At 47.1% G+C, this 16,803-nt stretch overlaps 1 protein-coding gene across 2 annotated transcripts; it reads right to left on the bottom strand.

Annotated features, from left to right (window-relative positions):
* Positions 1 to 389: 389 nt before the first annotated feature.
* YWHAH (tyrosine 3-monooxygenase/tryptophan 5-monooxygenase activation protein eta) lies at positions 390 to 11,131 on the bottom strand. Of its 2 annotated transcripts, none has more exons than XM_066610054.1 (2): positions 10,859 to 11,131; positions 390 to 1,783 (listed from the first exon to the last, which is right to left on the bottom strand). In XM_066610054.1, the coding sequence occupies exons 1-2, from the start codon at positions 10,946 to 10,948 to the stop codon at positions 1,127 to 1,129; spliced, it is 747 nt and encodes a 248-aa protein (XP_066466151.1). In that variant the 5' UTR covers positions 10,949 to 11,131; the 3' UTR covers positions 390 to 1,126. The 2 variants fall into 2 exon arrangements, with proteins under 2 accessions (XP_066466151.1, XP_066466152.1); XM_066610055.1 differs by lacking the exon at positions 10,859 to 11,131 and adding an exon at positions 10,730 to 10,823.
* Between the last annotated feature and the right edge of the window lie 5,672 nt (positions 11,132 to 16,803).

The following is a 16,803-nucleotide window of genomic DNA, read 5'->3' as shown; positions in this document are numbered from 1 at the left end:
TTGGTGGGGAACTGGCTTTTTCCCAGTTGCCTCCACCTCCACAAGGAGTGTTGAAAAACCTGCTCCTGTTTAACTTTGTCACTAGACAACACAATATTCCAGTGGGAAGAAGTGACCAGTGCAGCAGGAGATATTGCACACTCTGGTTTCCTTTCAGGTGATTCTGTTTAGGTTTGCTGGAGCTGTACTAGCCCTCAAGAGACATTCTGTGGGGCCCACAGTACACCAGCAAGTTAGCCAGGCATCCCCTTTAACATGTTCATCTGCATTTTAAGTGTCACTAAAATCTAACTAGGAGTGAGATGGGTTACCAGTTCTTGAAGCATTTATTTTAATCCTGTGAGTAAACTCTTTGAATATTGTTTGATAAATACAGGACGTCTTACAACTAAACTCCCCAAAGCAGCAGTTTATTTTCTTTCATTCCAAAACACTTAATTTAGAAGAGTGGCATCTCATTATCATCCATCTTAACATGGGCAAACATTGACACAGCGCTGTCAGAATATACAGGCAACCAAGCAGCCAAAGAATTTACAAAAAAATAAACCATGATTCTTCAAAACAACTGCATAAAAGGTTACAAGTATCAAAACTTCAAGATGCATTGCCTGAAACCAAGTCTGGGCACATAAGAGGCAAACACAGATCATTACAGAACCTCACGCTTTAAAGTTGATGAACAGGACAAATCCGTTTATATCTGCTTCTATCTGCTTCCATTGGGTGAAGAGAACAGCATGTTCTTCATGCGTTCTGCATATACAAGGTGTAATGCTGAACATGCACGACCCTCTCCCTCCTAACAGATTCCTGATCAATTCTCCTCAATTACTTTCCATTATTATATTAACCCATATATTATGAATCAAGCAAAACTAAAACGCCTCATTGCAAGTTTCTTTTCTGCACAATTAATATGCCACTATGGTAAACAGGGCTCGTACGCCATTCAGTCCAGAAATGCCCATGAAGACTGTCTGATGCAGCGCCTGGCAGACCTCACAGCTGTGCCAACAATACAGATATGCTTAGCACTAGATACATAAGTGTGATTGTGGCAAGGAAGTTATCAGTAATGGTGATAAGGTGGTGGTGGATGGAAAGCCGCAACGTGCCCAGCGCCTCAGTTGTTCCTCTCCCCCGCTTCCTCATCCTGCTGGTCGCTTGTCCAGAGAGTGAGGTTGTCTCGAAGCAGCTGCATGATAAGAGTGGAGTCCTTGTAGGAATCCTCGTTGAGTGTGTCCAGCTCCGCGATGGCGTCATCGAAGGCTTGTTTGGCTAGAAGGCAGGCCTGCTCAGGGGCGTTCTGGATTTCGTAATAGAACACGGAGAAGTTGAGTGCTAGCCCCAGCCTGATCGGGTGTGTGGGCTGCATGTGCTCTTTACTGATCTCGAACGCCTCTTTGTAGGCAGCCTCCGATGCCTCCACCACACTGTTCTTCTTCTCGCCTGCAGCCACTTCTGCCAAGTAGCGGTAATAATCACCCTTCATTTTCAGGTAAAAGACCTTGCTCTCATACTGAATGTCACTGCAGTTCTTGATCAAGAACTTGTCTAAGAGGGCCAGAACATCATTGCACACCGTCTCCAACTCCTTTTCGATCTTCTCCCTGTATGCTTTGACTTTCTCCAGCTTCTTCTCGTTTCCATCAGCCATGGTTTTCTGCTCTATGCTGCTGATGACTCGCCAGGAAGATCGCCTGGCACCGACTACATTCTTGTAGGCTACCGAGAGCAGGTTTCGGTCTTCATTCGAAAGGGGCTCATTCAGTTCAGTGACCTGCAAAGGCACACAGAGGCCTTAAGACATCTTAATGGGAGAAGGCAACCAAAATTATCACCTCCAAACCCCCTCCCCAACAGAAATACATATACAAATTTCATCTACAATTAAAGTCAAATGGAAGGCCAGTCACTGTAGAGAAGCAACATCTGGTCATCCTAACTAAAGAGCCCTGTATGGATATCAAGTTTTGCTTTGTTTAATGAACACCTGGGAAAGACTCCAAGAAGTCAGCATTCCACACATTTCCAAAGCTGTTAAGTGTGCAAAAAGCTCACCCAGGATACTGGTTATAGGATAGAGTGCTGCCATTCATGACAGCACACTCACTCTGAAGAACAATGGCTTACTCCCCTTATTCCTGCTACACATCAGGAGTGATTTTAGGATTCAGACATTTCCTTTGAATCCTTCCTTTACTGCATGGCTATTGGAACACAGCAGCTCTTACCCAGTGTACTGAACTTGCATTCTCTACAGATACACTCCAGTTTCTCTGCTGGTCACATTTGGCTCTTGATGTAGCTTAGTGTCCTATCCTCTAGACAGCACACAGACAGAAAAAGACCAGGGTAACCAGAAGAAGACAACATGAAAAGAGGTGTGGGAATGGCAAGGAAGGCAAGGTAGGATCCCTGTCAACCGCTACGCACTTGCTAGTCAAGAAAAAGCAGGAAGAGGCTCTTGTTACTCCAGACTATTCCAGTTAGCACTAATGGGAACGTATGGCATGCAGGGCTGAACTGGTCCTGCTATGGATCCAAACATTTCTGCACCTAACTCCATACAGGCGGAGCCTGTTTATCTGTGGATTTTATATCCTTGGATGTGGATCAACGTGGGCCTCTTGACCCATGCTGAGCCAGACCTGGCCCCACTTGAACGCTTTGAAGACAATCAAAGCTGTGCTCCGGTCACCTCCAGAGGGCTTTCTGAAGCCCGCAGAGGCCATGCAAGTCCACCTGCACCCTCTGCAGGCTTCAGAATGGCTTAAAAGACAAAAAAAAAGGTGACTTTTGGTTTCCGGAGGGAAAATGCAAATGACTTTTAAAATGTGTTATAAGGCATTGAGAGGCCCGGGGAAGCCCTGGGAGGCTTATAAGGCATTAAAAACATTTCTGGTTTCCCTTCAGGAACCAGAAGTCACATTTTCTTCAGCCTTTTACGCCATTCTGCAGTGGCTGCAGGAGAACGCGCACAGCTTCTGTGGGCCAAAACCGCGGATTTTGGTATCTGTGGGGGGTTCAAGAATGAGTACAAGCTCCTGGACAACACGCTTTCATGGCCTGATCCTGAGGACTTCTTTGACAGCTTCTTTTTAAGATGGCCATGTAAACATGTGTCCATGCCTATGGCTCAAAGAATCATTAAAGACACTATTGGAAGCAAGTACAAAAATACTCACCTTACTATATTTTATAGAAGGTTTGCTCAGGGTAATAGTGTTGCAATAGCACCTTGGCCCTGGCTCAGATGTTGAAAGCTTGTATACAATCACCTGCATGGTCTTTATCAGGGTGGCCAAACTTTCAACTTTAGGGCTCCTGGTCCTTTAACATTTGTGTAGAGAGGGGAATTTCAGCACATATAGCTTGTGAGACAAAAGCTGCACCTGCTGAAATTCCCTCTTCTACACAATTGTTAAAGTTGCAGTACTCTTAAAATTGAACGACTGGTCACCCCGGCCTATATCCATATCATTAATGCATTTAATGTTAAAGGACTACTAGCCACTGATTTACAGGGCTGAAAAATCTCACCCCCTTAAAGTTGGGTGCAGATGCCCACAATTTATATTCTTCTGCCCCAACACAATTCCATACCACCATGTTTTATGCAGTTCCTAAAGATATCAGAGGAATAGCAGTGTTTGTTACAGCAAACATTAACTTGTGGTATCGAACAACTAACAGCTTTTTGTGGATTGTTGATCTTTACAGGTTTTTAGCATTTGTTCTTGAATACAAAATCCTAGCAGTTAAAACTGAGGTTGAAACATTTGGTTATCTTCCACAACTTTAAAAACACCACCACTATTTACTGTGGGCCAAAACGGAAAGAAATTCAAGACACACTCCGTTAACTATTTATTACACAGCTTACTGTGTATGAATATTTATATGGTCAATCACTGCACAATATGAGGTCAACCAATAGCGGCTGATCAGCCGTGCTATTGACATAGATCCCCCATTCCCATTTCTGTAAGACACCAACATTTTAATACCATGAGTTGCAAAGGAACAGGGTGTTCTACATTTGGCCATGTTTGACTGGAAGTGAGAAATCTAGCTTTAAGTCTTGACTCTCTGAGGAAAATCCTGGCTGCTGATATAAGGAAAGCTGGAAACCTGTCTGTCCAAGCAGTAACTGCAGACAGCAGAGGAACCGCCTATGGATTAGGCAGAAATGGAGTGTGAGGAAAACTTTTAGCTGACCATCATTCCTTGCTGAGAGAGATGAACCAGGATCTTCTTCCCTTCCCACTTGACTCCCAGCACCACCATTCATACCATAACCCTTTACCATCCACCACTCTCACCCTTATATACACAGAAACCAACAACACTTGCTTATGTAGAACTGATGCTCAAGGCTATGCCTGACTCACCCTTAATTCCAATGAAAAGAGTGAGGATAAGCACATACAAAGCAAATATGGTTTTACTATTCTAAAGTCCTGTAGAAAAGGATAGTGCACACTGCAGTTGTACGACAATGTGATCTTCAAACGGAATCTTGATTTTAATAATAATAAACTTTATTTTTATCCCGCCCTTCTCCCCAAAGGGACCCAGGGCGGCTATGATTTTCCTAGTGTAGTAGCTGAGGCAAGACATTTTTGCAATCAATTACATTGGTATAGTGAACAAAGTGAAGGCATATAATGAAATCTGGTAAATGGGTGGTCAAGAACTATTTGTCAGTTAGTGACGCTGGCTCAGTGGAAAAGGCAGCTGACTTTCTGAAACGAGTAGTGAAGCTTAGTAGGGGTACTGGGGGTACTGGGGGTACTGGGGGCTTGTTAAATGCTTTAATGTTGTAACTTGTATTTGTAACTGTGTGTCTATATGCCAGTAAAGGTTCTGATGATGATGAACTATTAGCAATATGTTTTGAGAGTTTTGACCAAGGTGAAAGAGGTCAATCACCATCACATCATACATGTATGCATTACTTATGCAATAAACTCTTATCAAATTATTTTTTCCATCTCTTTCTTAGCCCCTTCCAACATACAAAATGCTTTAAATTAAATTTTTATGCCATCCAGATCTGAGGTGGACACACCTTGGCAAAGCAAGGGTGACTCAAACAAAAAACAAGCACTGCAGGCACTTGCCTATAAGTTGATCTCACAGATAAGTCTAGGGCAGGTCTGCAGCAAAAACATGGAATTTTCTATGACCCTCAGATAAGTTGGGACGAGGGTTAAACTTAGAGGGGTCTCTGACTATCGTTTTGTCTGATTTTACCTGAGGCCAGACCGTGAAAAATAACCAAACAGTAATTGTTACCTAAGAACTTTGGTCCCTAATTTAAAATATAGTAAAAGATCATAAGATACATTTTTATTCATTAACTTTTTTAATTATTGTCTTCACAACCTTTTTGTAAACACTGTCAGAGTAAGTGCACTGTAAACAACATACCAGCAGCACCATTAATCAAATCCTTCTTTAAGGTGCCTGGAGTGTTAAACCAGAGGCTCTATATATAACATACAACTTATAACACATAACTGGGAGTGTGCAATTCAATTCACCTCAGAGAGACAAGCAACAAGGAATGAGCAAGTATAGCCACACATAGTTGCAACCCTATTTATTGAGAAGTAAACCCATTGCTTTTCATGGGTGTTATTTTTAAGTAATGGTGCACTGAATTGTAGTCTCAGACTTTGTTTCAGATGGAAAGGAGGATTACATTCTGGTGTTTTAAAAACCAGACCCCCTAACTGAAGGGGGTGTGAAAATCTCTGAAAATGATTTACCAGGAACTGTTCTGAGGCAGCAGCAAAAAGAAAAAAAGGAGGCATTTTACCTTCTTTTCCAAACTTGAAGGGAGTTGAAGGTGCTTGGGGGAGTTGTAAGCTTTGTGAGGAGTACAGTGCTGCATTTCCATAGCAGCACCCTTCATACAGATTACAATTCCCATAAGTGCCTTCACTTCTCTTCCTGTTTGGAGAAGAAGCTGAAATAGCTGCCTCTGAATACCGTAATTACTAGTAAAATTTCTTTTTCTCCACTTCCTGTGTCCTGCTTCTCAGCCCAGTACCACACACCCCCACTTCACCAGACAGCTACTAAGCTTCCCAGAAGCTACTATAACCCCCCAGCTTCTTTCACAGCACTGACCCATGTATAAGTCGACCTATGTTTTAGATGTAAATTTTTTACTTATACACAAGTATATGCAGTTCTTAAAACCTTCTGAAAGTATTAACAGAGTACAAGTCACACTGAATGTACTGGCTACGTACTGCACAGGCAGGTTAGCCCAGTATATGGCTTACTAGGCAATGATGACTGGCTCTTCTCCTAGAATAGCATTTTGCAAATCACTCTGGTTGGCGGATCCTACTGCTCCATTTTAAAACTGGAAGCCCTTAAACGCTGAAGCCCCTGCCTTCAGGTGTCCACAAATTCATTTGCCAAGGGCAAGGGTTCTAGCTCTTTAGTGAAAAGGACACACCCAGCAGCATAGAAAATGCTCCCCCAAATTCTTATTGTGCTACACTCTGGAGAACATAAGGATATCCCATATCCTTCACCATATCCCAGTAAAGAGACACTGTTTTGCTCTGAATTCTCCAGCCAGTGTTGCATACCTTCTCTATAAATGCTTCTACCTCAAGCCACTCAGGCACTGCCTGATGACTACTGGCAAAACAGAAGGGACTGGCTCAACTTCACCCTGGTGAAGAAGAATGATACTGCAGTTTCCATAAAGAAAGAAACTGCTGAAAGTTCAAATCTTAGAAATGATCAACTGTGAGTTACTCAAGTTTGAATTGAAGCATAGTATGTAAAAAGTTTGAAAATGTAATTACTGTGTATTATACAATTTACAGCTAGAGTAGTGATTCCCAAACATTTTAGCACCAGGACCCACCCTATCGGGACTCACCTAGGTTTATCAGACTTTTAAAAAAAGGAAATCTGGAAAGAAATAAGTAATAACCAGAAAGGAAAGACCCACAAACATTTGTCTCCCTATATTTACAAATGCAAACTGCAGTGGCTCAGTTCCTTGCAGGGCAGTTAGCAACTACAGTATCCAATTTCTGAATACCTTCAGGGCTTTGGACAATTAGATATTGATTTTTCCATCACCCTTTAGTGACCCACCAAAGGGCCCCAACCCACAGTTTGGGTACCACTGGTCTAGAAAGAATTCAGATTAAGCTGAGGCATTCAAGTTCTAGCCCTGCTTTTATTCACTGAGTAGCAGGAATACAGATCATCCTACTCCAATTTTGTAGTAAGGCTGAATGCAGTAAAGAGTCAAAATATTCACAATGTTACAAATGCAACTATGTAGACTAAGGAAAAGTGTAAAGGGTCTCCTTCCTATGAGACTGAATCCAATCTCAAGGATATAAATGGTAGTTGATATTGTATTAAAATTCATATATTCTACATGAGAACTTCAAAGGTCTGCACTATTAAAATTGATGCTGCCTCATTCTCACCTCATAATTACAGTTAACGAAATCCCCTCCATAAGCCATTTGAAATACTGGTCAATTTTGGATTTATGGATATAAACTCATTGTCTAAGTTACAAGGTGGCTGGCATAAATGGGAGTCACAGCGACAAATCGTAAGTTTAAACCTCAGTTTACCAAGCCAAAGCAAGTATAAAAAAAAGACATGCTAAATTCTAGTTGGGAGGGGGGGATCCAAGTTCAAAGCAATGTAGAATAAAAATGGCATCCCTCCAATGGAACTGATAGAGTTCTTATTTTGAACTCTAGACAAAATCTGTTATTTCCTCCCTTCAGTCTAGCAAAAAACTAGCCCAAAGTTTCCTTATTGAAGTCTGCAATATTTGGAAGGGAGTCTAGTTTCATGTCAGAAACCAGAAATCTAAAGCATTAGTGTCATATAGTAGTGAACAATTAGTCAGCTACAAATGTATTGGCAGCTACTTTAAATTGAATTTGCAAATACTGTTATGTACGTATAGTTATTGTCTTCAGTTACTGTCCAAGTGCCTGCTTGTCTTCAATATTGTCTTCAGTTATTGTCTCTTCAGTTATTGTTCAAGTGCCTGCTGGATGGACATGTTCTGCTTCTCTTCCACTGGCTGACTCACTTCTTACTTACTACATGATATTCAGCAGGTGGGGGGTGTCATATGCCAGGAAACCCATGCGTACAGTGGGGCTTTTAACTCTCCCCCTACATCAGAAGTGGGCTGACACAATCGTGTGCGTGCAATTTTCTAGAAACAAATTTCCGGGCAGCAAAGATGTCACCCAGCTGAGTGTGCAGATGAGAATGTGTGAGCAATCTTAGGAGCGACTAAAGACAAATCTAAGATGGCGGCACACAGCTTTTCCATTTCTCACGAGAAATGGGAAAAGAGCTTTGAAGCAGAGATACTAAAAAATATAACCATCAGTCAAGCAGGGAGCATGTATTCCCCTGTGAAATACCATCCAATATGACCGAGAGTGCAGAATGGCTGACAGAAGAAATCAAGATGATCTGATATAGATGAGCCATAAAAGGTTATTGAAAAGGATTAGCTAGAACTGTGCTAGAAATAAGTACCACTAACTTCAGTGTGATGCAGTTCTAAATAAATGCCCTTAGGGAGTCAAGCCACTTTATGCAACTCAAAACCTAACCACTCTTCATCCAGAATTGGAGTAAAGATACCACCACCCCTTCTCTAAAGCTATAGAAACCATACTGCAATCAAGTCAGAATCAAAAGAAACTGTCATATGGGCTGTCAATGACCATTTCAGTCAAAGATCGCTCATAAAAATCCTAACTAGGAAAAAAGGAGATGGTTAGAATTAAGCATTCCCAGGCAGCGTAAATGGTAGAGATGGAAGAACCTATTGCACACTCTGAATGAATAAGCTTTCTTCCCCATCACTTCTAACTTTATGGAACTGTATTACAGAGGTCCTTTTATGCTGAAAAACAGAACCAAAGAGGAAGTAAAACCCAATTCCACAAACCAAAAATCTATATACCATCTCATAACAATGCTGCCAATGCTGAGAAATGGATGTCAAAACTGACTGAGATGGTCAAGACTAGCTGTTTTAAGAAGAAGCAACCCCCCAAACCAGAACCCTCACTGCCACTGAAGCCTGGTCAGAAATGCACTTGTGCCATCATGCCACCAAAAGCCAGCATGCCACAGATGGACAGATATACAGGAAGTCAAGCATTGCAAGCTATGTGAAATAAAATTCTGAAGAAAATCAGAAGTGATATAACCATCTCTTTCCTCAGACAGAAAGCAAGGAGGAGGATTATCACAACATCGCCATGGGGGTGGGGGAGGAGAGAATAATCATTAATACAATTCATTAAGTGAAATATGGCTGGCTGATGTCAATGTAAGAGGAATAACTCCGCCAAAAGCTGAATCTTAGACAGCAATTGTGATTTTTTAAGTATGTGATTCACTGGAGGAATAAGAACAAACCTGAAACACACATACAGAGGCTACAACATCTGATGGCCATCTGCGCCAGGGTCGGAGACTTAACATGTGCAAATCCATGAAACCTGACCAGCTCTCTGGGGCCAAGGCACGCATTAAGAGTCAGTCTCACCCCAACAACCACCCAGCCATATATATCAATCCTACTAACACAGGAAAAAGTGCTGGACCTGGCATCAGAGCAGGGAAATCACAAGAGCAGGCAATGCAGTGCAATAGGCCCCCATTCCACAGCAAGGCTATAAACCCCTATGTAAGGCATATATACTAGTAGCAAAAATTGTGGAAATCTTTGGGAAAATTTGTAAGGTTTGAAGGCTCATGAAATCACTTTTTTCAAATAACGCCATAAAATTATGTATCATTAATAAGATATATCATTTGAAGATTTATCTTTCTAACTATAATTTTATGGTATTATTAAAAAAAGACTGATGTTACGAGCTACCAAATCTCATACTGTAAATACAAATTGTCCGCAATTTTAGCCACTAGTGCCATAAGAGTATTACATGATTAACACTAGTGTACACTCACAATTACACTCAGAGCCCAATCCTACACCTGTCTAATCAGAAGAAAGTCCCATATAATGGTGCTCACTTCCAAGAAAGTGTGGATAGGATTGCAGCTGAAGGGTACTACACTCATAATTACACTAGAGCAGTGGTTCCCACCATTTCTTCACGGGTGTAGTCCTCCTGGCAGTCCATTTCCACAAACTGTACCCTAGTTAGCCAGATGCTTGCCATCAATATAGCTGCAGCTATTTCGAACATGTAGGTTTTCAACTGCTGATCCATACTTCATAATACATAACTGGATGACCAGAACACCAGCGGTTGTGGGCTTCTGCAGCCGACCAGCCAGCCAGTCCGCCTGCCCGCCCGCAAGGCATTGCGGTACAGACCTGCCTTTCCCCACTGTTATGCCATTCTTTCTTCGAGCACCCCTAAAGGTGCTGTCAAGTCTGGGGGGCTCATGCAGGGGCATGCGGGGGGCAGGTGAGGCAGAGCCTCCCCCGGAGTCCTCTGACAAGCGCCGCCGCCGTGGGAGGCACCCAAGCACCCCAAACCCCGCGCTCTGCTGTCCCCCCTTGCTCTGCGCGTGGCCTGTGGGTGCCTCCCACGGCGGCGGCGCCCGCCAAAGAACTCCGGGGGAGGCTTTGCCTCCCCTGGCTCGTGCACCCAAGCTGGGAACCACCGCCCAGAGCACGACGCGTGTCACACTAGTGTGTACTCAGCCATACACGTGCAGACACGAAGGACGTGTCCAGCTGCCGGGGGAGGCTGGAGGCGCAGCGAGGGAGCCGGTGCCGGAGCCCCGCGGGCAGCGGAAAGCCCCAGAGCGACCGGGCCGCCTCCTGGCGGGGCCTCACCGCTTTCATGGCGGCGGCCATGTCGTCGTAGCGCTCCGCCTGCTCGGCGAGGCGGGCCCGCTGCAGCAGCTGCTCCCGGTCGCTGCTCATGGCCGCTTCCTCCGGCGTCGTCGTGGCGGGCGGGCTGAGCGGTGCCGAGCCGGCTCCTGCAGCCTTAGCGGGGAGGGCGGCGCTCCGGAGGCGGACCAGGGCTGTGGCGGCGGCGCTCTCTTCTCGCTGCCTTTTACCTCAGGCTGCCTCGGGGTGCTCTGCGCAAGCGCAGACGCGGCTGCCGGCTCCCCCTCGCGGGCGGCTAGTGGCGGTCGGGAGGCGCGGGGCGGACTGCGCACGCGCGAGGGCGAGCGACCGCACGCGCCGCTGAGCAATAGCACCCCCGCCGGCCGCCCGGGCTGCCGAGACCGCGCACGCGCACTGATCCAGGGCCCGACCCTGCGGGAGGGAGGGAAGGGCGGGGTTTGGCGGGTGACGTCCGAGGGGGAGGGGTCGCCGGCTCTGGCGTTCTATTTCTAGGTGACGTCATGTGCTATAAATAGCTCCCCTGCGCCGGAGCCGGGGGCAGCGAGCCCCGCACAAGGCGGGGCGCGCGCATGCGCAGTGGCAGTGCTGCATTGCAAAAGCGGCGGGCAGGGCGTGGTTGCTGTTTCAGTGCCACTGCGGAGGGAGCGCGCGGGGCAGGGCGGCGGCCCTTGGTCAGTCCCGGAGCGCCTGCGCAGAGGCGCGCCCTCCTGTCCCCGGTGCCCTGAGGCAGCGGTTCAGCTGGCCGCCTGGGGGGCCGGCCCTGAACACCCCCTGCAGGCGCCCCGCCTGGCGCTGCCCTCCAGGGGCTCTTCCTGGGAGTAGCCCCGTGGCCTCCAAGGCACTTCCTTTGGAGTAGACGTGCCTAGGAGGAGCTCTCTGGCTCTCGACCCCCACTTCCCTGGGAGTCAGTGGCGTAGCTGAGGGGGTGCAAGCGTAGCATCGCCCTGGGTGTCATGCTCTGGGGGCAACAAGCTGAGCTTGATGGTCGTGGCCAAAATTGTGAAAATCTTGGTATATATGATTAATGCCATGCAATGCATGAGTGCAATGCAACAAACCGCATTCTATCAAAAGTTATGGCCAATTAACCAGAAAATGAACACAATTGCCTTAGAGAACAAAAAGTGGATTTTCTCAACTCAGAACGGGCCTATGAGACTGACTGTGGTTCAAGAGGCGCCCCTCTTAGATTTTGCAAGGGAAGTATAACCAGCCCTCTTCAACCCAGCGCTGTCTTGAACCTACCAGGGGCACACTTTTTATTTAGACGCTGTGCCAGAACCACCTTTCAGAGTGCGATACCATAGTCTTTCGAGACTGAAGGTTGCCAATACAATAATTTGATCTTGTCTGGGGGGCTATAAATCTTCTTTGACCCCTAGGTAGCAGACAGATGCCTTTTCACTTTTGAAAAAGCCTAGGTGTGACGCAACTTCCAGGGAAACATTTTGAGCTTAGCACTGGGCTACACGATCATTAGCTACATCACTGCTGGGAGTAAGCCCCATTGCCTCTAAGGCACTTACTCCTGAGTAGACATGCCTAGGATGATGCTCTCAGGCTCCCATCCTGACCACACTTTCCTGGGAGTAAGCCCTACTGACTCTAAGGGGACTTACTTCTGAGTAGACATGCCTCAGATGGGGCTCTTAGGCTCCCATGCTATCCACACATTTCTGGGAGTAAGCCCCATTGACTCTAATGGACTTACTTCTGAGTAGACAGGCATAGAATTGGGCTGAGAGTGACTTGCACTGTGGGGTCCTTGGCCAAAGGAAGTGGGTGTTCTATCACTGCCCAAAGAGGGGGCATGCAGATTTTCTTTGGTGCTCAGAGGCACTTGGTGGGTCACTGTGAGATGCAGGAACCTGGACTGGATGGGCCTTGAGCCTGATTCAGCAAAGCTCTTCTCATGTCCCTAAAGGGCCCCTCTGGGGGCAAGGAAATCTGGGGAGCAGGGGTTGCCACCATGTGGGTCAGCACCAAGTGCCCCTCAGGAGGAAGCGAAGCTGCAGTGATGACTCCCAAGAGGCATAGGGGGGTGGCTGTCAGGTGAGAGCAGGGATGGCTCAGCTTCCCCATTTGTTTAGGGCAGTCAGTATTTAAGTGTTACTTTGGACAGGCCTGTGCTGCTTGACAGGCAAGCCGGGAGCACCTGTGTGCCCCACCTCCAATGCTGTTCCAGTCCGCTGTTCCAATGGCTGCTGTGGACCTGCCTGTGGTCATCACCTGCTGAGCCCTGTGGCAAAGAGGAGTGCTGGTGGTTGAGGAGACTGAAATGGTGACAGCCACTGCTGTCTGCTTGCTCCACTCACCAACTGTTTTCCCAGTCAGGATTCAGGAAAATGAATGGCTACAGCACTGGTGTACCTAGGGAGGAACAGCAGGTGCAAATGCAAATCTGATTCCACACTGCAATGCTGCCCCCCTCCCACCAGTCGCATTTGGAGATCTTCTGAGAGCCGGAAAGCTGTGCACTGGTGAAAACCAGAAGTACCTTTTTAAAGGCCTCTCAGAAGACCTCTGGAGGTGACTGGTGGGGGGGGGGAGTGGCCCAGTTTCAGCTAGTGCAGCACAGGTGCCAGGACTGCCACTGGAAGAGAGTGCTGCCCCAGCAGACTTGCAGGGCCAGAGATGTGTGTGTGTGTGTGTGTATGTGTGAGGGAGAGAGAGAGAGGATTAGGACGGACTGCACAGGCACCTGAGTCTTGTTATGTGTATGCCTGAACACATGCATGGATAGTTCAAGTAAGACAATGGCTGTGTGTGTTTCATATAATACCAGTGTGCAACTTGGGCTGCAATCCTATCCATGTCTAAACAGCAGTGAATCCCGTTGTCTCAAATGGGGCTTCCTCTCAGGTGTGTGTAGGATTGCAGCCTCAGCCCGTAACCTGCTTCTTCTCTGCTCTCCACATACATCAATATTTTCTGCTTTCTGGCTGCAACTGTCCATTTGTTTCTGGCAAAAGGCCCATCTAGTCCTGCTTCCTGCATCTCACAGCGGCTCCACCAGACCAACAGTAGCAGGTTTGTACTCTTCTGCAAACAATAGCGTAACCACCGTGATCTACAACTTGTATTGAGCTGAAAAGCAACAGTAGCAGGAAAGTCCTGCTGGCCTTTCCGTTGGCCTGTATTGATCCTTCTGGGTGCCCCCTCTGAGCACCTCCACAGACAGCAGTGCTGTCCGTTTGGAAACATGTCTGGTTTGCCCCTTCAGCAGGGGCAGTGGCAAATCTCCCTGTCCTTGGCTCCAAGAAAGCCCACACTCCTTCAGCCCAGACGCTCCCTTCTGTGAGGTCTCAGGCTGAAGCATCCTGTCATTCTCACCCTGGAGTCTCACCTCCAGCACTAGCTGGCTGTAAGCTCCCTCCCACACACTGCTTTCCGTACCAGTATTCCAAGGCAGCCTGAGGACCACCCACACTACTCCTCCTCTTGGCTTCTGGAAGATAGGGACTTAGGGGTGCAGGCAGGATTTCAGTTCTACAAAGCCACCTTTGGGCCCCTGCACCCTTCTCTGGCTTGGTTTTGGATCCACACCTGCTCATCCACTCTCAAAGCACCCACTTTTCCCAACAGCGGGAGTGCAAAATAAATGCTGATATTTCTCTGCCAGCTATTGAAAAGTACATTCATCGTAGAGGTGGGAGGGAAGCAACTGCGCACACATATGCATGGGGGTGTGCAGCGTGGGCTACAGCGGGTGACCCACTGCATCGCCATCTGTCGCCAAACCGCCTTCCTGTAGAAATCTTCAGCACTGAAGTCGAAAAGAGAAGCTGTTGTGCCTTGATCAGGTAGAAGAGACCAGAGAAGGAGAAAACTGAGGCCGTGGCCTGAAGATGTTTGCAACCATGGCAGCAATAAAGGCAAGAAAGAAGCATGCCAGGATCGTTTATGAACATTCTGGTTTCCCACCAGTTGTGCGTTCCCCCAAGGGATCCTGGGAATTGTAGTTTGGTGTGGGGCGCAGAGAAGTCCTGAGTGCACTATTAGGGTGAGAGAAACCTACTGAAAGGTCAACTCGGAGTGGCACAGTGTCCCAGTTCTGGTGGTGCTCGTACAGTGTGTTCCCTCCTGCTGTTTCTTTGTTTCTCTGGTGACGTTTCCAGAAGCTGCCTCTCCAGAGGAGGCTCTTCCTGGCTAACTGGGCTGGCTGTGGGATATATGGGGGTGGGCGGTGCTGGTCTGTCCCCTTCTTGCATTGATTGTATTTAAAATCTCAGAATTGTTCCAGCCTTGCCCTCCTGTGATATGGAACAGACAGAAGGATGTTCTGTTCCCTCACGCACAACACCAGATCCAGGGGAAATCCACTGAAATTGAGTGGTGGGAGAGTGGCGGCCTCGCACTGGGGAGCCACTTCTGCTGCTGATCACCCCAGATGGCTCTGTGCCCCAATTTCCTCAGGAAAGCAGCTTCCTGGCACAAAGCTCTGTGATCACATGGCACAAAAACTGGCTGCTGTGTGCCAGAATGGCAAGGTTTTGCCACCACTGTGCCCAGAATTCCAGCAGACTGGACCCAGCCTGTGGGCCAGAGTTTGAAAACCTCTGCCCTAGAGAATCAGGGACTGCCCTGACTTTCAGGCTGTGTGCTGGAAGTGAAGGGTGTAAATTGCTCGCTCCCACTTGTACGTGTACCAGGGCACCCAGTTTTTAGAGCTGCCACCCACGTTCCTTTTTGTTACAAGAGAGTCAGGGAAACAGGCCTCTGTGGTTTATCATCCATGGATCAGACTGCAGAGGTTTCCACTTATAAGAGAATGAGTTTAACCACTGCTGATAGTCCAGCTCTACAGGTGCAATATTTGTGAAGTGGACACCTCCATACACACAAAACATGACTGTACTGAGGGAGGCTGCTGGGAACCCACGCTCACTGCTATGTGCACACCGGCTGCTGAAAAAAATCAACAGGCGCAAAGGGAGGTAGGGGAGCAGCTGTCTTTTCCAGGCCCTGGTGCCCCTAATAGCAGCCTGGCACACAGACATTAGGAGACAAAAGTAGAGCATGGAAAAGCACGTGATCAAAAACACGGACTCCAAAGAACATGACATTAACTTGACCTTATTTGAACACGCGTCTTGTAATGCTCCCTTTGCATTTATTCAGAGGTGGCAGATGCCTTCTTTTTAATTTGTTGGGTAATACAAAATTGAGCTGGGTGTTAATGATCAGATCATACACGTTCCAGGAGAGTAAGGAAGCATTTCACCTGGGAAGCAACCTAGAAAATGCAGCCATCCTTGGAAGAGAGAAGGTGCCAATTTGGGAAATGCAAATTGACTTCTTGTGGAGCAGACAGAGCGGAGGGGGCTGGAGCACATAGCAGCAGCGGCCACAACTGGAACACCAGACTCTACATTCAGATCAGCACTTCTGAGTTTGCATGGTGGGAAACCTAAAGCTCCTTGGAAGCTTATCCAGGTCCCTTGATGAGATTACTCATGGCAGAGATGGTTCATGAAGGATGGTATGCTGACCACCACTGATCTTTCCTTGGGTGCCACAGGAGCATGTTGGGTGTATGCTCAGCTGGCATGGGGCTGCAATGAGGTCTTTAGTTCACTTGGGGAGTGCCCCATCTGACTAGACCCACACCATGCCTCAAATACTTTGCATGATGTAGCTGAGTTCCATGATGGAGAAAATGGGAGGAGGCTGTGGCTGAGTGACATAAGAACACCAGAAAAGCCCCACTGGATCAGGCCAAAGGCCCACCTAGTCCAGCTTCTTCTATCTCACAGTGGCCCACCAGCTCCCTCAGGGAGCACACAAGAGACCTGGATCCTGGTGCCATTCGCTTGCATCTGGCATTCAGAGGTAGCCTACTTCTAAAATCAGGAGGTTGCACGTACCCATCACAGCTTGTCACCTGCGATGGACTTTTCCTCCAGAAATCTGTGCAATCCCCTTTT

This window comes from Tiliqua scincoides, chromosome 14 (genome assembly GCF_035046505.1).
Source record: "Tiliqua scincoides isolate rTilSci1 chromosome 14, rTilSci1.hap2, whole genome shotgun sequence".
In the NCBI taxonomy this organism is placed as follows: domain Eukaryota; kingdom Metazoa; phylum Chordata; class Lepidosauria; order Squamata; family Scincidae; genus Tiliqua; species Tiliqua scincoides.
Note: the sequence above shows the minus strand (reverse complement) of the source record. Positions and strands in the feature narration are given on the sequence as shown.

What these genes read in the sequence shown, in the direction of transcription:
- YWHAH (XM_066610054.1), bottom strand. Translation starts at nt 10,948, where the DNA reads ATGAGCAGCGACCGGGAGCAGCTGCTGCAGCGGGCCCGCCTCGCCGAG. An exon ending in TGGCCGCCGCCATGAAAGCG is followed by an intron (nt 1,784 to 10,858) that starts GTGAGGCCCCGC and finishes GTGCCTTTGCAG; the next exon opens with GTCACTGAACTGAATGAGCC.